This window comes from Micropterus dolomieu, linkage group LG08, assembly GCF_021292245.1.
Source record: "Micropterus dolomieu isolate WLL.071019.BEF.003 ecotype Adirondacks linkage group LG08, ASM2129224v1, whole genome shotgun sequence".
Lineage (NCBI taxonomy): Eukaryota > Metazoa > Chordata > Actinopteri > Centrarchiformes > Centrarchidae > Micropterus > Micropterus dolomieu.
In genome coordinates, this window is record NC_060157.1 from 8,574,653 (window position 1) to 8,598,249 (window position 23,597).

Sequence of the window (23,597 nt, forward strand, 5' to 3'; positions counted from 1 at the left end):
TAAACCTTTATGTACAACTTTTATTTTATTACACTCAACAATGAGTTTATAACCTAAAACTGGTATCACTATATATATATATATATATATATATATATATATATATATATATATATATATATATAACGAATGTTGTTTTCCCCTGAGAACGGGATAATTAATTTTCTCGTGATCACGAGATAACAAACCATAGCTGAATACAGGGGCTGGCAGGTGCGTTTCTTTAGGATAATTTCAAAGCAATTACCAGTGTCACTGGTTAGTTCAGTTGGTAGAGCACAGGGCTCAGTTTGATTAGTTTGATTCCTGTTCTTGTTGACTTTATTTTTCTTCTTTTGTGTGTATTATCCTCTCATTATGGTTATCTCAAAATCACGAGAAAATGATGAGTAAAAAAAGTGCAGCCTTGTGCATTTTCAATCATTGTCATCATCATCATCATCTTAGCCAAAATGTACATCAGAAAATACTTAAAGAGAACACTGTTATATTGACAAGATGGCTAAACATTTTGACTTGCTTGTTCATAAACAAGACACAAGGACTTGTCGTTCTGATGGCACTGACAAGTTCAATGACCTAAAGATTTGCTTTTGACAGATAGACTAAGGATTTTGAGCAAGTTATGGGCTTTTGCAGGTAATCCACTGTGTTGTGCCGTTTGTACTACCTGTTTCGAGAAATGCACTTACTGTTTTGCAAATGATGAATCGAGAAATGCACCAAAGCGACTGAGAAAACTGTAATGTATCTATTATTGTGAGGGGGCATATTTCCTAATTTTCTGATATTCTCTAAACAATTACTCAAAAAACACTGCAAGATTGTTAAATAGACAAAATAACAACAAAGTGGTATAGTACTGTAAAGCATTTTTATTATTTCCTCGGCTCTTTGTAAGTGGTTCTGCCTCATCTCGGTCCTCTCTCCTCTCTCTCTCTCTGTCCAGGACGGAAACTACGACTGCAGCTCCAGCAGCACTTTGACCTTCTGCTTTGCTCGCCCATCTCGCTCCACCCAGAGACAAACCCCAAACCAGAGCAAACCCCACCGACAAAGATACTCGCCTACAGTAAGCGCGGCTGCAGACTCACAGAGCTGTGAGTGAGCGGGAGGAGAAACAGCTGACACTTCTGGACAGCTGAGAGCAGTCAGAGCCACGGGGGGAAGGAATTTTAAATGTAATGGTTGAACTGCGAGAACCGTTAGACTCTATGTGAGATGTTTAGCAGAACTGTGAGTACCTTTTATAGGTCAGTGTTTCCTTTTGGTGCAATTTGTAACACTCATCTCCTTTTATAGATGGGCTTAATCTTGATTTCACTTACCACAAACTTCATATTTACAATTTTAAGCTTTTTGTAAAACTGAGTCTGCACTTATATATGAACTGCTAATTAAATGTATATTATCTTTTGTAGTATTTTGTAGAGAACAACCCTTATGTTCTAATTGAATAAACTTCTAAGATCTGACCAACTTACTGTGATTTTCTTTATCTACATGTCTGTCTTGGCTTTACAGACATAGAAAGGTGTTCACTCTGCAGGAATCATCTGGCTCTTACGTCACATGCTCAGAAAAGAAAAAGTAACTGCTAAGTAGTTAATAAGATAAGATTTCCTTGCCCGGTAGGAGCATGATCCCTTCCCTCCCTCTCTTGACTTTCACTGTCAGTGAAAAACGTCAGCTTGCACATCAAAGTATAGCTTTGTTTTGTAACTTTTTAACAGTTAGCAAATCTAATTTGAATACCCAGATATATTAAATTTTGATTCACAGCTGGAGATGGAAGCTCAGATTGTCTTGGAGCAGATCAGCTGAAATACTTTGTCTCCTCTCGGTGGCAGCTGGCCGGCTGTGGTCAAGGACAGAGCGACTGGAGGAGTCACACAATCGCACGGTGTCACGTTTCTGCTCACCATACGTGTTCATCCTCTACTGTTACACACAACAATGTGGGTTACCTTAACCCAGTTTCACAGTGAAAAGGTGAAGAAGAAAACTATCTGACAAAAGTAATATTTGTAAATAATCCTTCTTCATTCACATATGCTGTAATTGCACGTTAGCATGTCATTACAAATGTTGTTGTGTGTTTTGGGGAAATACATTTCCTGCTATGTGAATACAATGTAAAATAGGTTTGAGCCAAAGATGAATTAAACCCCAAAGGTCCCAGATACAGTGTCAGTTTTCTATAGGTAATATGATTATTTGAATAAACGTTTCAGGGAATTCACACCACTAGAATGGATGTATCAGCTAAAATCGTCAATGACTGTATAATAAGAAGAATATTTTAAGGATATTTAAAAAAATATAGTTAATAAAACAGTTTGAGAAATAGGCTTTATTTTTGCTGAGAGTTAGGAAGGGTGATATGTCTGTACGGTAAATGTAAGTGTTTTAGTGTAAAGGCAGGAAACAGTTAGTCTGGCTCTGTCCAGCAGTAACAAAATCTGCCTACCAGCACTTCTAAAGCTCATGAATTAATAACTTTCTGACGGAGCCAGGCTAGCTGTTTCCATTCTTTATGCATATACAAAGCTAAGCAGCTGCTGGCTGCTTCATATGTACTGTACAGACATGACAGTGGTATCAATCTTCACAACTAACTCTCTTTAAGAGTGAAGGAGTATATTTCCAAAAATGTTGAACCATTCCTTTGTAATGTCACTATAACTCTGAACTCACAACTGAAACATTACCAACAACACAACACCAAGGTTGGATTACTGACCCCAGACCCTCAGGGTCACTTTGGGGCAATTCATTCAACAGTGGTGGAAAGTGACTATGTACATTTACTTAAGTACTCTACTTAGGTACACATTTGAGGTACTTGTACTTTATATAATCTATTTACTTTTGCTACATTTCCAAGAAATATTGTGTTTTTTACTCCACTTCATTTGTTTCACTGCTAGAGTTACTAGTTACTTTTCAGATTAAGATTTAACATAAAAATAATGATAATCTGAAAAATTATATATAAAACATTTATAAAAGATAATGTATTATTATAGATTAAACTACACAACCGTACCTAGTTAAAGCGGTTAGAATTAGAGCCACATCGACCAACTAAGTTACAAGATCAGGGTTAGGGTTAGGTTAGGGTTAGGTAAGTACCGCTTGTACATTAATTCAACAATAATAATTGGAATGGAGGCTTTTTACTTATTTTCATAATGTGGTATTGTTACTTTTACTTAACTAAGTGATTTGAATACTTCTCCCACCTTGTTTGGTAATATGTGCCCCTAAAGAAGAATGTAAGCATAAATTTAAGGTCCATGTGTCAAAATACAGTTTTAGTACGTTAAATATTTTATGTGATTTTAGGATTACATTGTGCATGTTCTTGAATAGATTAGAAGTATTTTTAAACTTCGACCACTGCCAACATTATATGACATGAACCTTGTGAGGGGGCGCTACAGCCTCAGCCCTGCTCTCTCAGTCAGCTGTGCGCCTTCTTAAAGCAACATTTGTTGACCCCAAAGAAACTCAGAAGACCCGGAACTACTGCTCTGCTCTCTCATCTGTCTCAGGTGAGATGGTAGTGATTCAAATACAAACTTAAATCAGAGTTTAGATGGAGTCTGTTTTCTTGAGGTTTGACTCTTATGACTTCGAGGCTGATCGGCGGTTTCAGGACGGACTTAAGGTTTTAAACGAGAACAACAGGGACGAAACCAAACTGCTGGACATGAAGTTGTTCTTTTATAACAGGTAAGCTTATTCTCTTTTTAAAATAAACTTAAGTGACTCTTTATACAGGCAGACAGAATGTCTAACATAAGGCATCATAACAAAAAGATCAAAATATGGCTTCCAGCAAAACTAGGCCCACATATTGACTACGGCAGCAGGATAGGTGTCAATTATAATATGTACAAAGATAGACAAAAATGATTATCATAATATAAATATAAGGACAAAATATAAGGATTAACGTAACAGAAAAAGTAGCCTAAGCAATCATATTTCTACAAAGAATTCTCTAAAATACTAATACTACTACTACTAATGTTGTGGGCACATGTTTTAGTTTTAATAGATTGAAATTGAATAGACTCAAAGTACTTTAAAAATTATATTCTAAAAGGTTCAAATGATGGACCGGACCTTGAGAAATTGGCTATATGGATGTGGTATTTCCCTGATGAAATGAATAAGTTGACAATCTTTTTCAGGTAATAAGTTTTCAGGTTTTTATTTTCATAGTCTAGTATGACCTCCTTGGTTTCTTGTTTAATTGAATGCTAGGTTTGAGTGACATTTCTCATTTTTTACCTCAGAATCCTGGGTACTTCACATGAGTCTTTTGTTTTCGTGACACTTCACAACCTCTCAGACTGAAATTTTTTACTTCGTACTGCACTACATTTATTTATTTATTTCATTTATGTGTACATAAATACTATATTGCAGACAGTTAACGTACCTGCTAGTAGCTTGTCAATAAAGTCATTTTGATATAATAATATCCTTTAATTATTTATTTATTTATTTATATTTAGTATTAATCTGAATCTGGAAAGGAATTAGTTAACTCAAGGTATCAAATAAATGTAGTGGAGTAAAAAGTACAATACTATTATATTTTAATCCATTACTAAAGTAACTTAAAATGGAAAAAATACCTCAAAAAGTACTGTGATTGATTAAATGTACTTACTTTCCACTGCTGCATTACAGGTTACATTTTTACATCATGACTTTATTTATATTCTTAAAATTTTGATCCTAATCAAATTAATACTTTTTTTCACCCCTTCAAACCCCAACTTTATTAAAACTGCCATCATCCCCCCTGCTGTCTGTCATCACCAGGTTTGTGGAGCCGATAGACCGGACCAGCTACAAACAGTGGAGCTCTGCTTCTCCACATGGGACACGGATGGACAGCGGTGTTGAGCAGCTAGACCAGAGGACACTTTCTGATTCAGACTCTGGTATCAGTAAAAACCAGACAGCAGAAACGTCTGCAGAGACGGAGGAGACTCAGCTTTCCTTTGCCGAGGTGATGCGACTGGTTCAGGAGGGAAAGGAAGTGCCTGGAGCGACAAAACTGGACGTAAAACCAACCAACCAGAGTCCCACTCCTTCTCAGATGGAAAGGATACTGAAACCCTGGGAAATATCATCTGTTTCCAATTGAGCTTTCACTCTTTATAGCACTGTGAACTCAGAAATCAATAATTATTTTAATAAAGACAAAGATCCAACTAGATGACATGTTATATTTATAACTAGGGCTGAGGTTTGAAAGGCTAAGCAGGAAGTGAAGAGCTGAAACTTGCTTTAGCAGGTGAGAAACGTCAAGCAAATGAATAGTGAAGCAAAAAAAAAAGTACTGCACTTAACAATTGTGAGCTACTTACATGAGAGTATTTCCATTTTGTGCTACTTTATACTTCTCACTATATTTAAGAGGAAAAATATTGTACTTTTTACTCTACTACACATTTTTAAAAGCTTAAGTTATTAGTTACTTACAGATTCAGATTAATAATTCAAAATATAAATCAACTATTAAACTGACATAGATTAAGCAACAGCAGTATACAAAGTAGTTGAAATTAGCTCCAACTTTATCAGCTGCATCATTAAAGTCATGCTTGCACATTATTATCAACAAATTAATAATTATACTCCAGTGATATAAGTGATATAAGGAATATTCTCACATTGGTCATTCTGCAAAATTCTATAATGTATATAAATAAGTATATACACATGGACTGAATGCAGGACTTTAACTTGTAACTTAGTATTTTTTACACCGTGATACTGCTTCTATTACTTAAGTAAAATCTGAGTACTGATGTGCAGAACCCCAAAGAGGCTTTACATTCATAAGTTTTATTTACTCCGTTTTCCCGTGATAACCAATTGATTTGTTTTCTCGAGATCTTGTGCTATTTATGTCATAATCTTGAAATAACAAATGTTAGATAACGGGATCATTTTGTCAAGAACTTGAGAAAACAATAATGAATTAAATGTGATAGGCTACTGATAAAGCTGTAGCCTTACTAACGGTCTTTTTAGGTGAGGCACACTTGTTTGTATAATATGTGTAACAGCAAGGCATAAAGTTTTTTTCAGCCTGGGTCAGGGCTTCATTAAAGAGACGCGGTAATCAATATTCTCCTGCTCCTCTTACGTTGCTACACTGATGTTTCCTGCAATCATTTAATAGACCAGACAGTTTGTTCTCTCGAGATCTCAAATTATGTCAATGTCTTGGGAAAACAAAGTTTCATGATCTCAAAAAACATTATCCGGTATCTCTAGTTTGTAAAATGTATGAATGTATGGCCTCTTGGGGCTTCCGTAATCCAGAACCATAATATGATAGTTAAACACTTTAGGTAAACAGTTTTTATGCACAATGAGTACTTGAGGACTTTTTACTTGTAATGGAGTATTGTGGTACTACTACTTTTACTTAAGTAAAATATCTAGTATAACTTCTTCCACTAATGCGAGCTAATGTAAATGTCTGGTATTGATAACACAGCAGACAGAATAAAAGTAACTATTACTGCTTCTTGTTGCCCCTCCTTCCTTAAAGAGCTGTTTAGGTGGGTTTCCCAACCAGTACATTTGATCAACAGATTGCACTGTCTGAAGTTTTATTTTTTTGTACCCAAATCTCCCTGGAAAGCTGCATTGATGTAGAGTGGATTCAGTCATTGTTGCCTCCAGCTCTACCCAGCTATCTTAAACAACTGCAGTTGGGACATGATGTAGGTCTACAGGGGGCTGATGAGCTCAACGTAAAGCCACTGCTTCTCTCCCAACATGTCTCAAATGATTTACTGCAGCACAGTGAAGAACAATGTTGACCTCTTGTGGTTGAATATAGGTTCTTAACTTAAAAGTAAATGTGACACATATACAGCTCTGATTTTGCAGCGCCACAAAGCTATGGAACATAATTTCCCAGTTATCTCCATTAAGGGAATAAACCACATGAACTTAATTATTTTAAATAAAGGCTCCAGTGCACTCTGAATTTTTGAGTGTTTAATTACTCATGGCAAAGCAATAAAACATTAAAAACTAGATGTTTTGGCTCAGGACATTGCATTTTGTTTGGCTAAATGAGTCTGGACCTTAAAGGAAAAAATATTATTACAATTACATAAACAGGCACAGTACACACATACACTTTTATTAATTGTGTCCTGGTATGCCATTTATTGGCTGGAAATAAGCTATACATCGCACTACTATCTCCCTACATCATTCCTACTGTCATTTCATAAAAACAAATCCACAATTAAACAATCAACACACACCAAAACAACAACTGATAAGAAGAGCTGGGGCCGATTTTAAGAGCAGAAGTAAAAAAACAAACAATGTATTTGAAAAGTTAGCACCGTTAGCGTAGCACCATCGGGAATCAAAAGTCCCAAACAAACAATCAATGAGGTAAAGGTGTCGACCACATCAGAACAGCCTGATCGTAATGTAGGCCTGTCTGTGTATAACTGCACAACTTGGCGTGAACAGATACAGTACAGCGATTGAACACTGGAAAACATCTCCACATTCAGTGAAGGTAACATTATCCATTTGAATAAAAAAAACACTAGTGTGCATAAAATCGTCGTTTAGGGACACCTGAACAGTACTGTCGATGTTTTAAGAGAATTAGAAAAGCTTTCATGTTAAAAAAAAAAGAAGATCAAACCAAACATAAGAAGAAGCACAGATATTATATTCAAACTAAAAGGTTGTGTGTCACTGACATGTAAAGGACCGTACCAGTGGTTTAGCAGGTACACTACACAGTACACAGTGAAAAATGCCATCAAATGTCTTGGGATGACACAGACGAGTAATTGGTTTATGAAATGTCAAAAAGTACTGTAAAAATGGTCATCACAACTTTCCAGATGAACTCTCCAAACATAAAAAAGAGAAACTAAAATCAGGTGGTCGTGATGCATTCCCTATTCACAACAGAGAGTTCAAAGCACACTGCTTAACAAAAGTTTAAAATCCACTATTGCTGTGTCAATATTATTAAAATACGGTGATCTGCATTTAGTAGTCATTAAGGTTTTTAACGCCCTTGTGTTGGGGATGGTAGAGAGTCTGGTAATTATATATGGTAATTAGTCTATTAGACAGATTTGGGGATTTTGTTTAAGCTGAATCCATCAATATATCCCGGCATGAATGATTGTATTGATTATTCACCATGTGTTTGTTTCCCCCCCATAACTTATTCTTTATTTTTTCTCAAATTCTTTGTAATTGTACTATTTTATCATCTTTATATTCTTTTTTTTCATGAATGTGTTTAATTTTAGTTTTCTTAATTTATTTATCATATTTTTGTATTTGTGCTTTTTTATTTGTCATACATTGCTTAAAAACAAATAAAACAAAACCAAATAAACTCCATGCTGTGTGTACAGCACATGTATGTTTTAATTAGTACATTGTTGTAATGGTATTTATTGTTTGACCTGGAGGAAGAGGACGAGACTTGAGCAAAGCAGTGTGCCTCATCTTATTCAAGCTAGAATTACATTTCTGTGAAATATGGTTGGCTTTTTTGTTTTATAGTGTAAATACTTTGTTATTAAGGGGAGGAAATATGCAAAACCACTGTTATGATCCTTTAAGGTACACGTCTCCTACGTTAGAAGACCTCTGCCATATTGATCTCACTACAGTAATGTTAAAGACACTCCAGTTGAAATATTAATAAGATTCACAACAGTTTGTTCTCAATGAGTCGACACAAAATAGTTTTGGTCTTGTATAAATAGCTTTCCTTAAAAAAAATAAAAATAAATGTGCAAAACCAGTGAGGCAAGTTTGGAAAAAATCCCTGGTGCACCACAGTGAGATTAATGTAAATTGGATAATAAATGTATAATTCAAATTAAAAAATTGGATAGTTTGATTAATTTAATAAAATGAAAACAATACAATTACCCACAGCTTATGATGGACATGATTAGAGCAGACTTAAAATCCCTGGTAAGATTATGCAATAAAAAAACCCATAAAATGCAGGTCATGTAGAAAGAAAACACAATCAAAAATGTTTTTTTCAGATTCATAAATTAAATACAGAATGAAAAAGTGTAACTGCAGATTTTGAGGTAGAGACCTGGGGCCTGTACTGCAAAGCAAGCTTGACGGCTCTCTTTGGGTTACCTGGCTTCTAACAATATTGATCCTGAATAACCGGTATCATAAGGCTGGTTGTCAATATACAAAAATATTAATATAATATGATCAAACAATGAGATAAGAATAAGAAGATGTAGAAATAGCAGGAATATCATTCAAAATTATGAAAAGCAAGGCTACTAATAAGTGAAGGTATTACTATAAAGGCATTTCAACATGTGCAGTAGTCTAGAATAGTGATGATTGCTAACTGTGTCTGCCTGTTGTTTGGTCCTGAGAAGGTGGTGTACGGTGGGGTTTTTTTGCTAAAAACAGCGGCCTGCCGTTTCCGAAAATGATGCTATGAGAGTGAACCAAAAACAGTAAAGTTGTCGCCCAGGAAATCAAAACAGTGAGCTGAAAGATGCTAAAAATCCCTGTAGAGCTGGGAGAACTTGCAGAGTCAGGTGATAAACCTCTGTGGGCTCATCACTAAGATTGACTTCCTTCACATTACACAGAAATTTGATCTATTGTTAAAAATTTAAAAATATTGATTGACTGAGCTAATTAACAAGAGTGCGCAATTAAAATGTAACTACAATCAGCAGTTATTTACTATCCCTATGTTTATTAAAAGTCCTGTTTTTAATTTTCAAATATATTTAATTGCTCTCTAACATAATTATCATGGTAGCCAAGCACTTCTACTGACTATCACTTTATTGTTAACGCCGTTACTTCAGGAACCTGTAGGAATGATGACTCCATGTTTCCACTAAGCTGATTGTGTGTGAAATGGAGCTGTTGGCAGGTTTTGATCTCTAACGTTAACCTGCACTGGAGTGAACCAACTTCATACTGAGAAAACCTGAGTGAAGCCCAAAGATAGCTGGCTAACCGTCTAATCTTGCTTTGTGATTCAGGCCCATGTTCACAACATTATTGTTTGATCACAGCACCATCATTTATGAAAAGAAACCTGGAAAAAAAAAGTAAAACTGAAAAGTGTCGGTGCCTGCTGATGATAGTGGATGATGGATGACTGACAACTCACAAACACTTCTAAAAGTCAAAATAGTAAAAACTTTAAAAAGTCTTTCAGAGAAAAAGGAGTTTGAACTACCTAGTAGTGCAGGGCAGGATAAAGCAGTAGGTTTACCGCTGCTGCTCTGACAAGAGAGATTGGGTTCACAGTCGTTATTCACATTCGTAATAATCCTTCAGTGGAGCGAAGAGGTGACGGATAACAGGGACACTCCAGGAGCGACCCAGGACTTTCTGCCTCTGCATCCGGCCCATGTTGTTCACGTCCGTGTAGTGTTTGGGGAAGCCAAAGATCCTAAAAGAGTCAACCACATGGAACAAAATAAATAACCTAACCTCTGTTATAAAGTGTGGACCCAGAAGTGGCCTGCTTTGTTAACATAGTCATGAACATTTTCACTTAGTGGTGTACTCACTTTTGTTGCCAGTGTTTTATGCATTAATGGCTGTGTGATGTGTTATTTTGAGGGGACAGCAAATTTACACTGTTATACAAGCTGTACACTCACAACTTTACATTTTAGCAAAGCAAATGTGAAAGGTGTATATGATTTAATGTACACAATGTTTTCTAAATTTTGGTGATTCGTGAGTCATGTTGTACATTTGCTCTTGAAACAGGCCCCCAGATGCTTAAAGTCGCCACTGTCAATGAGAGACTGAGCACAACAGTTGAGGACGCCGCATTTCTGTAAATATATGATTGTTAACCAGGTGTTCTCTTACTGGCTTTTTACTTGTGACGCTATTATTGCACTTACAGTAATGAGCAATGTTGTTTCATTCCAACGTATCCACATTTCACTCAGCTTTAGTCTCTACGCCAAAACCATGTTTTCACTTCTGCTAATCTCACTTTCTGGCTTTTTCAAGTGCTGATAGAAGAACTGACCTTAAGAATACTCAGAGTTTGTTAACCCTGCTTTTGGGAACAGGCCCCCCATCCACTGTCCTTGTTCTACAACTTTCTGAGATAAAAATGCTTTACCAAATGTATTTACTAAACATGAGATTATTGCTATGATGTAAACAGTATGTTTACAAGAACATATTTTCCACAAATGCTTACTGTTCCATTTCGGTGCACCACAGGTAGTCCTCCTTTCCATTCATGGTGACAGGCAGTGGCCCCATCTTCCCCTGCCTTATAGAGTTAGACTTTGTTGTGATGGTGCGGACTTTGTCAAACTGCAAGAAGCGATGACAAATCAGAATCAGAGTGTTAGGAGGTACGGTAGTGACAGTGTTTGCTACAGGTCTGATGGTGCTGAGTGAACAGCAATCTGCTGTTAAAACAATGAAATTTTTTGTTTATAAGTGTAAACAGACTTCCAATAGCCCAAAATCAAGTAGAAAAACATTTTATAATTAACATTTCTTCTGCAAATTAGATTCAATTAGATTAGACTTTCAAAATTTTATCTGACGAAACTGAATTCAATTTGTTTCAAGCAGATACCCTGTTTCCTAGCTGCTTTAACAACAACAAACTAAAAGGTTGTTGGTTCTTCATGTTATCATCTATCTTCTACCTTTGCCATGCGTCCAACTTCCAAACAATCCTGGAGGGCCACTTTGTCATCCAGAGCTGTAGCGAGAGGTCTAAAGAGAAACACAGACAGGCATGTAAACTGAATACATTTCTGTCTTCCAGCGTGAAAATATGCATTAAAAAAGTAATATGATTGTGTATTAGTATGTACCTGTTCATGCCAGGGAGGTTTCCCCAAAAGTAGCGCGCTCTGTGAGCAGGACTGACTTTCACTGCATCGATAAGGATTGGATTACACTGGGGAAAAAGGGGAAAAATTCTAATAATGAGCAAAAAAACCTTAATGCAGTCTGTTCCCTGCCATCGGGCCTAGAAGACACTTTCACCAGTAATATAAAATGATCACCTCAAGGAATCTGCAGATGTCTGACTTGTCATTGGCACTCATGAAAACCACATTCTCAAACAACCAGAAGAAAGGACGGTCGTCGCCCTCCTTCGGCTTCAACAGGGTCAGAATGCGGTAAAACTCAAAAAAGAGCCTTCCAGTGCCCTCTACAGGACAAAGAGACAGATAAACAGAAAGAGTTATAAAAAAAGTCCCATATTATGCTCATTTTCAGGTTCCTGCTTTTATTTTGGGTGTCTACTAGAAAATGTTTACATGCTTTAATGGTCAAGAAACACATTATTTTTATCATACTGTCCGTTGATTCACCACCTTTATTCACTCTCTGTCTGAAAGCTCCGTTTTAGGCCTCCTCCCTAAAACCCCACTTTCTTCCGATTGGCCAACTTTTGGAAACCTGCCGAGGGGCAGGATTACTGTATCTCACCGATTACTGTACATAAACACAACTTTATTTACTGATTTTGGTGAAACTGGATCATATTATATGTAGAAAATATTTTCTGGTTTTCCCTCTGATGTCCTCTAACTGCTCTACCTCAACTTTCAGTAATTTATGGAGTTTCATGATGGACAGACAGCTTAAAATACTGGAGCTTATTTTCTCCAGTATTTTATCAGTTACTATTTTTCAGCTTGCACAGCTGCAAAAATGCTTTAAACAGAAGTCTGTTAGCTGCATACCAAATAAACCTTTTCGAAGAGGGTTGACCATAGACAGGTCGTTACATGGGCTGCCTCCAATCAGAAGATCAAATGGACCCCATTCAGCCAGCTGCAACACACAAGCAAAGAGCTTAAGTTGAGTTCATATTTCATATTGTTTTTAGCATCTCTGTTGTGACACAAAATCACATAAATGACTATAAAGAACTTACATACACAAACTGAAGGAGTTAAATGTGATTACAGATTTGTTTTCAGTGTTTGTTATAGTATACACAGATAAACTACAGCTTGTACTCACATGTTTCCTGGTGATGGTTCGAACATCATTGACATATTCGATCTTTCCCTCGTGCTTGATCATACCCACAGCGATCGAATCCTCACAAATCTCTGAAGCAAGGTAGCGCTCAATCTTTAAACCCAGGTCATTGAGCACCAGGTATCCTGTCACGATGATGCCACAGTAGTTAAAAGCAGGTTAATGATGAGATGAATAATCAGGTTCCAAAGGCTGCTCTTCAGTAGCATGTATTAACAACACATCACAGAGTCTGGGTGAGTTTGTCTGAGTTTACAAGACTGCCACATGACATGATGGACCAACCTGTTGCAATGCCGTCAAAAAGCGAGAGCACCTTTATTGGTCTGCGCTGATCGGCAGGGATGGAGGGGTACACTCTGTGAGGCTCCTGTGATAAATAAATACTTTCAGCACCAGTCAGTTATATACAGAAGCATACACAAGAGTCTTTTGAGCTGAAACAATTAGTTGGTTAATCGATTAGCTGACTTTTGTTGATGATCATCATCTAGTTGTCATTTATCAGACCCACCTAATATCTGGTTTCAGAGAATACTTCTATTTATACCTCAATCGATATAGATATTATAAGACAGACTTTCTGTTTATATCATTTTAAAAAGATAATTTGGGGGTTTCAGACATAACCAGCCATAACCAGAGTGAAAGACTTGCCAACTCACTCACCTCACTTTAACAAATATACATAATCTAAATCAAAGCTGCTTCACTCACATACTTGCAACAGCTAAAAGCATAAATGACTGTATGACGGTACTAATAAAATAGTAATCAAATCCAGTAGTTTACCCATCAAATTACAAAAAATACAAAACAGGACAAACCACTCTATACTCATTGTCAGTGTGTAACATTTAACACGTTTTGATTTTGTTCTTGAACTCCTTTTATGCATCAGTTTACCCTCTTTTTTTTTTACTACATCGCAGGGGACACCTTTATGTTGTAACAAAGTTAAGTTTTTAGTAGTTTCCTAATATTTTATATACTGAAATCTCAGGGACCATTTGCAATAGACATTAAATTGTTATTTAAATCTGTATGCTGCCTTCATGTTTTAACACGATTGTATGACAATAAACTAAACTGAAACTGAATGTGTAAATGTATAAATTTACCCTCAAACAAGCCAACCTGTAACCTAGAAATGTATAATGAGGTAAGAAAGTGTGGTACATACAAACTCCATGGCGCTGTTGTTGACAAAGAAGTCTTGAACCTTAACGCTCCAGTCTGGCCTGAGTTTGAGGTTTCCGTCACACTGTGACGGATTGCACATGTAGCAGCTCCACGGATCGACGTCTTTCAGCTTGTCAAAGGTTCCCGGGCCCACCAGGATGTCCAGGCAGTCTTTGCAGAAACATCTAGGAGAGACAGAGAATGCCCGAGAACATACATGTGAATGAAAATAATGATACATTTGCAGATACAACAAAGAAATAGACTGGATAGCATGAGCCATCCAACTGTGGGAAACAGAAAGTGACTAGTGTCATTGACCATCACTGCTATTTCTTATTTTTAGCCATTTGGAAATTTCAGGACAACCAGAAGATTTTTTTTCTTGCTTTTAAAACTATTAGCACCCGATTGTTATTAGTGTCAAAAGCTTCTTCTCTGAGTCATAAATCTGTTAAATCTGAACACACAGACATGATACACTTTTATATTTAATGTGACTTATTATCTCCATCATCACCAGTAAACATCCATAGAAATCATATAAAGATGCTCCTTAACTCCATCACTTGCCTGAGAATCATTAGGTTTTCTTTATTATCAAAATGATCCAGTGATAGTTATCTGTACATCCATGAGTACATTACAAACAAGAACTGCTAAAAGCTAATTCAGCATGCTTTTAATGGTGCCAGTTTGCCAAAATGTTTTAGCCTACACTCAGTGTCAGACTTCACAGAATCACATGGGACTGTATGGTGACGAGAAGTGAAAGTGAAACATCTTCAGCAGGCATTATCAAGTGTTTCTGAAATCTGTCTAAATAATTGATATGAAGTGTTAATTATTTTTTGTGTATCATGATTCAGAATATTACGTTTATAAACAATAAACATTGATATACTGGCATGCACTGAGAGAGATAACACCTGAGCAGTGTTTACCTGCAGCAGCTGGCATTGCCACACAGAATGACCTCCAAGCCGGCACAGCACACGGTGCAATACGACTGGTAACCATCTTCATCGTAGCGATACAGTGTCTCTGTGAAGTTCTCCTGCAAGCAGTGACATGATTTTTTTGCAGCATTTGGGACGTTAATAGCAGCTGTGTTTCTGATGGATGTTAGACATTCACAAACTGGGCTGGGATGGAGTAAAGCAGACCACATGAAGTCGAAGAGAAAGGTGATCAGGTTGTTAGATTACCTTGCATCTTAGACAAAGGCCACCTTCAAACAACGGGTGCTGCACTTCAATCTCAGATGATCCACAAGACAAACAAAAATCTGAAATAACAAACCATTAACCTCCGTAAAAATAAGAATGTTTATATAACATGTTTATATAACATCTGCTTTTAAATGACAGATTTCTCCAATACTCTCACACAAAACTTACCTTCAATTGTTTTGCCTTTCTCTTTGACCCTTTCTGTAATTGATTCTGTAAAGTAAATCACAAACAGGCAAACAATAATGATGACAATGACATAAAACTTATGACTCAATCCCTAAATCTTTGCTCTCAGGTAGTTATGTTTGTTGAGTAAATAATATGTACCTCTTTTATAGATGATGGCAGGTGCATTTGCCTTGCTTTTTAAAACATATTTCCTTTTTGCTGGAGGCTGGCAGTCCGACAGGGCAGAATCACAAGAATCCTGATGTGCAGGAGAATCTGGAAGACCAGAAAAAGATGAAATCAAGAGAGATTTCTTGAAAAACAAAATGTGTTTTTAAGAAACATCTTTTGACATATCGACAAGGGAAAGAAGTTCAAGTGAAGTTGCTTATAGAGCCAGACAGGCACATTGACACTGTCTGAACCTTTCGGTAAATCTAATCATTAGAAAATAAGTAAACATTTATAAATGTGCACCTACCGGGAGGTAAGAATCCCTCTGGTCCTGTAGGCAGAAATCCTTCAAAAGCCCAGTCCAGCATCAGCTTCAGCTCTTTTTCTTTATTTCCTGCTGCCTCAGCAAAAGACTTCCCACATCGCTCACTTGCTAACTGCAGATTACAAACATTTCCTGGCATTGAGTTACATAGTACATCTCTGATGTTTGCAAAACAGAAATTGTTCCTAATGACAGGGCCAAATGATCACCAAGCTGTAAGTTAGACAGTGTTGAGAGACAGATTGTGTTTCATTATTATATTTGCATTAGAGGGTAAAAATTGTTTCTTAGAAAAAGCTTGCTCACAGTAGGGGTCCTAATAAGCAAACCTTCTGATTTCATCTTAATTGAAGTCAAAGAACAGCTTAATAGCTGCTGTAGCAATATTTCAATTTAATAAAGCTGCATTTACCTTTGGCAAAACATAACGGTGAGAAAAGAAATAATAAATATTAAGAACGTTGCACCTGAATAAATGGAAACAGGAGGAATAACGGGAAAAGAGGTGTCTGTGAAGGTCGTCCAGGTCATGGTTATCCAAGGAAGGATAAAATTAAGGGAAATTGGCTTGGTTGAAGAGAATTGAAGATGTTTAGCCTCTCATATAAAAGCGGTGTCTTCAGTTCTAACTGACTGTTATGGTGCTTTCAGACCAAACGCGAATTTAATCCTCACGACGCTTTTCCTCGCGTGAGTACATTCGATTCGAAGTGTTCACACACAACGCGAGAAGGCGATTAGAACCCGCGAAAATTCGCTCGAGTTGGAAATTTTCGTTTTAAAACTCTGTTTTTAAACAGAGTAGTGTGGATGGGGCCTTATTCTTTGTGTGGGGTCGTTATCAAGGTGATGGATACCGCTTTGTCAGAGGAGGCAAACGACCGTCATTGACATTGTCACATGAGGCCAAATGTGAGTGTTTCACTCTCCTGGGAAGAGATGAACAGACAATTAGGACTCTGTTTAGTGATGGTCTTTTTTCTGGGACCATCGCTAAACAGAGGAGATGGGCGAAGGCTACACCCACACTACTACGTTTTTTTTAAACCACAGAGTTTTTGCAACGTTTTCGCCGTTCATCCAGACTAAAACGGCAAATCCGAACACCTGAAGCGGAGAAGATTGAAAACGCTGTCAACCCCATTTTTGTTTTAAAACTCTGCATGTTGCCGTATTTGCCTTGCTGCGACTCCCAGTCTGTTTTCTGCCGCCACAGTCTCTTTGTACTCAGTTCCACCTCATTATCCTCATTGTCGGCCCATGCAAAAAAATCTTTGGTGTGGACACCACTTATCCCCCACTCACATCTCTGTCCTCTTTCATCTCTCACGGAAAAAGAGGAATGGTATTTAAAGGTTCAAACACCCAAGTATATCATAATTACATACAACTGACAATCACAACACCATGATGTCAGTATTGATGAGATGAGAACTGCTTTGAGTTGACCAAACCATTGTCTGTGTGCGGAGAAGCACTAGACAACATTATGGGACTAAAGTCATTACTACTACTACTGCAACTAGTTTCCTGAGTTTGACGATAGCTAAATGTGGGACAACTACAATGAAGTTACATTGGATGGCAAGAAAAAGTTGCTAAGAGGATGTGTAAGAAGAGAAACCGCACAGAAAAGACAGTACAAAATGTTTTGATGGTGCACCAGTTTTGGCCTCTTACCTCGATGATCTGATAGATGGCTTCCTTGTAGATGGGCAAACTGGCAAAGGAATTTTTGCAGAAGCACTTAGTGAAGGCACTGAATGTCAGCAGAACGTCCGTATAGATCTGCAGCAGAAAGCGATGACAATGTAAAAATCCAGTTCAACACATGTGAAGTGTTTCTGCAGCTCGAACACATGCGCTGTACTTCTAACCTCTGAGAACATGCCGTCTCCGAACCACTCCACCCTGCGCATACCCGGGGGAGCGGTCTTTGTTTTCCAAGCCATCACCATCCCAGGCCACCAGGAAAATCCCTTCACTTTCCCCCACACCAGCTCTCCTGTCAGAAACCCTTTCCCATCCTGCAAACATACAAAATTAATTATTAATTAAAATTAATAATTGAATGAAAAAATTGAAAAAACTTTGTGAACATCTGTATTGTGGGCTTTTTCCTGTAGCTGTTATATTACCTGGTAGGCTTGTTTCCGTCGTCCTCTTGGTGTTGGTTTACTGGGTGATGCCTCATCTGCCTGAAAGTCAACCACATTAAAAACAGCAAGAAATCAAAGTAATTTAGGTGAGGACATGGATTTTTCTTTTAGATTTATATTTCTTACATATTTCTTAATGTACCACCAATTACGTGCATCATAGTTTTTATATATACTTTAAGGAGAGAATTAGTTAAAAACAAGAAACAAGGGAGCTCTTCATCACTGTTAAAATATGACCATTTGCTATGTTCAAAGCAGCATAATATAATGAAATATTATGAATAATTATAAAATCCAATAACAAAGAAGACAATGTCTTGAATTTAAACATGGGGGCCATGTCTAATTTGACTTTGCACTATGTGAACAAAGCAAATGATGAATCTGAAATGAAGGTGTGTTAGAGGTATGATTGGATTCCATTTTCCAACTTTTCATTTGTTAAGCTCAATCCACACAAGTGTTTTTAATGGTGTTTCACAGGACAGATATGACTCAATTTTATGTTAAATGTCCATTAAATGTAACCAATGTAATAATGATTTAATTTAAGTTCTCTCTGTGGAGTTTTAGACCTCTGGTAGCGCTATGGATCTGTTTTTCGATGTGCATGGTTTATCTGTATGTGCACGTACTAACTCCCCTGTCATTTCAGATCCTGCCTCTCCCTCCTGCTCTGCAGCAACCCGTTTTCCTGCCAATCCCCGTCAACTAACTTCCCCAGCTTATCTGCACCTGTTCCCACTTTTCCCATCAGCCCTGAATTATTTTCCCATTAACACATTGCCACATTGTCTATTGTGCTTCAGCCTTAGCTTTGCAGCCATCTGTTCTGCGCGTTTGACTTTGCCTGCATGATCCCCTGCCTTCCAGCCAAACTTTTGCTCCTCACATTGATCCTTTTTGGATACGTTTGCCTGTTTTCATAAGCCTGCCTGGTTTTGACTTTTGCCTGTTTTTGAATCACGAGTAAACCTAAACTTTTACTTATCCTGTCTGTTTCTGAGTCCTGCATCTGGGTTTGAACTTTTTCTGCTGAGCCATTACACACTGCTAGCTTGTAAACATGGATCTTCCTTTAAAAAAAAATCAGCCTTGCAACTGTTTAATGATGAAGGAAATGCACTCAACATGTTTAGTTGTTTGGTAACACTGAATGCAATCATAACTTTTGTTATGATTTCACAAGAAAACTCCACAGACAGGGCCCATTACGTTTTTGTTAAAATAAACACTTATTAGTCGATGAGCCTCCTAGTTACTGTGGCGCTACAGGTTACAGGCTACAGGTCTGACGGTGCTGACTCAAACTCCACAAAAAGGACAGAACAGCCTCAGTTGTACAGATCTCACATGTAGTTTAAAACATCTCCCGACAGCCGCAGATAAAAATGATTAATTACTAATGTTGTCTGACAGAAGCAAGATAAATATTCACAACATTGTAAATTAAATTCATAACTTTTTTAGGAAAGACCTGCAGATACCCTGTGAATTGATGGACACTTGGGTAACAATTACCTGCTGTTTTTAATGTGCTTTTGCAAAAGAATAAAAAAAATTACTTTCAATTTCATTTTAATTCTTTGTCTTTCAGCCTAAGTTGTTTATAGCATTTGTTATTTAGATTTGATCCAACCTTAGATGTAATCATGCAGTCAGATACTCACGCTTGTCATTGGGCATTTTGTTCTGGTAGCATTTCAGAGGTTCAAAAAGGCCTGTCACGACCTAGGGATATTCTGGTAGTATACTTAAGTATACCTACCACTTCATCTTGGGACGCCCGGCCCTTTGTTCTGTCCTTATCAACATCTAAGGGTTTTGACCAGGAGCTAGCACCAGCCTGAAACACCATACGGGCCTGTGGCTTCTGGCGTAAGCTGCTCTCCCAGCCAAAACTTCCCCTACTGGTCCCCTGAGAGACAACACACTCCTATTACACGCTCAAATATTATGCAAATGTACACCAAAACACACACATGCATACCCCTCCATGTAGGGGCAATCTGAACCTCATCACACCAGTGATTATGTTAGCCATCAAGATGAAAAGACATGAGGGCAAAAGACCGTAAGGAGATGAGACGGAATGAAGAGTAGAGGATTCACTTTACAAAAGCGGCAAGCTGGAATTTTAAATGAAGCAGCAAAAACACATTTTTTTAACTGAGTCCAATTTGCCATTACAAATCTAGTATTTTAACCAGGTTGCTTCTTTTCCATATAGATTTAGCTGATAAAGAAGCAGAAGAACAGTGAAGTTACCTCTTTCCACGAGGTGCCATTCTCTTCAGGTTTACCTCCATGTTCATTCTTTGGCTCTTTGGAGGCAAGCATAAAGTATTTCAGTACATTTTACTGTTGCTATAAATAACTGTATTTTCACATGTTAAAACTGGAAATCTGGAGGAGGATCCCTCATTATAAAATATTTCAAAATGTTTCACTTTTTTCAGCTAAAAAGCTACAATTAGATTTAGATTTTATTTATTATTTTACAAAATAAATAAGAGTAAAATTAGCAATGACATGTCAGTTTTTTTTCTTAAAATAGTATAAATTTAGCAAATGAAAAGTAAAAAAGGTTTGTCTCACGATTTATCTTTGTAAGGAGAACTTGACACGGCTTCACTGTCACTTTAGGGCCATTCAGTTCTAGAAAATAAGACAAATCATACGATTCATTATCATCATCCCATGAAAAGTGGTTGAAATATCAGATTGTTAAATGAATTAAGTTAGAAGCAAATTCAACTTGATTTATTTACCTGATGGACCATCTTTCTTCTTCCTACCTTCAGGGTGAACTGAGGAGTCCTTGCTGCTGGTGCTGTCAGAGACATCACACTCACTTTCTGTTAAGGCTTCACTCTCAGAGGACAGTGCAGCATCTTCATTCTCCAGGGCCTGAGAAGTGCAAAACATTAATTAAACTTGCAAAAAACTAAACACGAACACAGACAAATAATTTCGATGCAGCTCAGCCACTTACATACCTGAGTAAAAACCTGCTGAGCCACAAGTGGAGGACAGGGGAGAGACAACAGGGTCAAAAGAAGTTTCCTGAAGACTGAGGTTGGCTTGGTGTCCTTCAGTACGCTTGCCCAGTGTTTCTCTAGTGAAACTACTGCTGAGTTGTCCTTCACTTCCTCCTCAGCTTGCTGATACTCAAGGAATTCACTCGTGAGCTGGTTGACCTCGTCGGGGGTGCTGCAGATTCCCAGATTAGTCCCAAGCTCCCCAACTGCTTTCCCTGTTACTATCAGTCTGCTCTGGGGGTTCAGCAGCTGAGCTATGCTCCTGAGTACCTCCTCGCTTAGAGGCAGCTCCTCTACAATGATACCTGTGAGTGCGATGTAGAAAGACAATGCCCCCTCTTTTAACAGTGGCAGAGCCTCTGTAGCCTCTGACTCATTCAGGAAGTCTTCCACAGCTTTCCCACCCAGATTGAACTCAGGGCTCGACAGGTGGAATTTCTTGTTCTTAAGGATTTGGGCATTGTGTTCTTTGAGGAAGCGGGCAGCAGCTTGAGGATTAAGGAAGTAGGAGGTGTAGGTTGACAGCAGGCTACTAGCTTCCTCTAGGATGAGCAGCATGTCAGCTCGGGCAGCCCCATTGTGTGTCTGCAGACGTCTTTGGAAACTGTGCAGAGGCTTCAGGGCTTGCTCCAGGAACATAAATGTTGCCCTGACTTTTGGATCTTGCAGCTGGGAGCAGATCATCTTGGCTTTGTCATCATCGTTGCTAGACTTAAAGTACAATATCAGATCTGTCCATACTTCCAAAATTTTTGTGACCAACAGGTAAAACTTAAGGCAGCTGGTGTTGAGATGAAACGATGGACTGTCCGCACTAATATCTGAGCCAAAAAGAGCCATGAGGTTGTCATTCTTGGTAGAGCAGGAGGAGTAGTGATCATGGATATCTGCCATCAACTCTTGAGCCTGATTGGAGAGCTCTTTAACCCCAGCATGGCAAGCAGCATCAGCGATGGTGTACAGCCCTCCTAAGGCTATGATGTTCGGATTGAGTTCCCTGAGTTGCGAGCAGATGTGCTCTGAGGCCGCACCATTCCCATCAGAATAAACAGCGACAAGATTATCTGGGGGCAACCCGAATTTCTTCAAGGTCTTCACCACTGCTGCCGCCGTTTGATCTCTTGCACCGCCCCCTGACTGAAGAGCATCCAGAAATCGGATGCAGTGCCTGGAGGCATCGACATCAAAAAACCCAACAAGGACCACAGAGACGGTGTCATCCTTTCCCAGCGTTACCCCTCCATAAATGTAAACACAGTACGGAGTGTGTTGGCAAACAGATGTGATTTGTTTGGGGTACTGCAGCCTCTGCTTACAGTGTGCAAAATGTCTAGATGCCAGTCGACCTTTAGCAGATACAGTGTAACATTGTTTGTGAATAAACCGAATAGCTGCGTCGCTACAGGGTAGCGGATCAGGGCGTTGGCTTTTCTTGTGTTTGTTTGTTTCTGCATGTCGCCTAAGGTCAATAAGGCCTCTATTAAATGTGTTCAGGTTCCTGTCACAAGAGCGGCAGTATGTATAGTGCTCTCCTAGAGCACTATGGTCAGCCCAATCAAAAATATCCTTCCACTTTTCAGTGTAGGGGAACATTTTATTCACAGTGCTGTTCTCTTCTGTGTCTGACAAAGGAAGAGAAAAAAAAATTACTGTATACAGTGCACTGCCTTATTTTATTATCACAATGAAAGAAAATGTTAAGTTACCTTTTTGCGATAGAAGAGATGTCACAAGAGGGCTAATATCATGGCTGTCCCGAGCTTTCACAGGGTCATAGTCTTCACTTTTCACATTTGCATTGTAGAAAACTTTGAACCACTTCAGAAGCTCAAAGTTGCTTTTAAAATCCCCTTTTATGAGCTCCTCAACGGAGATGGTCTAATTCAAGAAAGAAGACAACATTTAGAAATTAATATAACTTCCATTTTGATACAGTGATACAGTGTCCTATAAAATAAATCTTTGTTTCAAAAAGGGATATCCATTAGTTGAAAAAATTACCTACACCTTGTCCTTTTGCGGAAAAGATGACATCTGATCAGTGATTCCAAGTAGATTTTTCAGTGTCAATTATTTGTAGTTGATAGACTAAAAAATAGTTCAACATTTTCGGAATGAGAAGATCAATACCACTCTCATCTATACACTAAACACAACATGTGGCTAATGTGGCTTCATGGAAGTTCTTTGACATTAGCTTCAGTAATGTTAGCTTCAG

The 23,597-nt window shown here is 37.9% G+C and overlaps 2 protein-coding genes across 6 annotated transcripts in view; one reads left to right on the forward strand and one right to left on the reverse strand.

Moving 5' to 3' along the window:
- LOC123975585 overlaps positions 1-1,475 on the forward strand; it is a 14,109-nt gene extending 12,634 nt beyond the window's left edge. Inside the window, exon 9 of the mRNA XM_046057184.1 lies at positions 950-1,475. Within this exon, the coding sequence (XP_045913140.1) occupies positions 950-1,108 (159 nt within the window). The 3' untranslated portion in view covers positions 1,109-1,475. The remainder of the gene's footprint in view (positions 1-949) is intronic.
- A 5,554-nt stretch (positions 1,476-7,029) lies between these two features.
- The window catches only part of dnmt3ba (DNA (cytosine-5-)-methyltransferase 3 beta, duplicate a), a 24,075-nt gene continuing 7,507 nt past the window's right edge, over positions 7,030-23,597 (reverse strand). Inside the window, exons 1-23 of one of the 5 annotated variants that reach the window (XM_046057562.1) lie at positions 23,086-23,258; positions 21,338-23,001; positions 21,137-21,248; positions 20,937-20,996; positions 20,607-20,662; positions 20,107-20,256; positions 18,315-18,374; positions 18,054-18,203; positions 17,857-17,964; positions 16,159-16,288; positions 15,837-15,953; positions 15,675-15,719; positions 15,483-15,562; positions 15,219-15,331; positions 14,276-14,459; positions 13,378-13,462; positions 13,072-13,217; positions 12,789-12,879; positions 12,102-12,250; positions 11,907-11,992; positions 11,736-11,805; positions 11,273-11,391; positions 7,030-10,498 (exon numbers count right to left, since the gene is read on the reverse strand). In XM_046057562.1, the coding sequence (XP_045913518.1) occupies positions 10,357-10,498; positions 11,273-11,391; positions 11,736-11,805; positions 11,907-11,992; positions 12,102-12,250; positions 12,789-12,879; positions 13,072-13,217; positions 13,378-13,462; positions 14,276-14,459; positions 15,219-15,331; positions 15,483-15,562; positions 15,675-15,719; positions 15,837-15,953; positions 16,159-16,288; positions 17,857-17,964; positions 18,054-18,203; positions 18,315-18,374; positions 20,107-20,256; positions 20,607-20,662; positions 20,937-20,996; positions 21,137-21,248; positions 21,338-22,972 (3,888 nt within the window). In that variant the 5' untranslated portion in view covers positions 22,973-23,001; positions 23,086-23,258 and the 3' untranslated portion in view covers positions 7,030-10,356. Of the gene's footprint in view, positions 10,499-11,272; positions 11,392-11,735; positions 11,806-11,906; positions 11,993-12,101; positions 12,251-12,788; positions 12,880-13,071; positions 13,218-13,377; positions 13,463-14,275; positions 14,460-15,218; positions 15,332-15,482; positions 15,563-15,674; positions 15,720-15,836; positions 15,954-16,158; positions 16,289-17,856; positions 17,965-18,053; positions 18,204-18,314; positions 18,375-20,106; positions 20,257-20,606; positions 20,663-20,936; positions 20,997-21,109; positions 21,249-21,337; positions 23,002-23,085; positions 23,259-23,597 lie in introns of those variants that run through there. The other 4 variants (XM_046057561.1, XM_046057565.1, XM_046057564.1 and 1 more) reach the window with 4 other exon arrangements.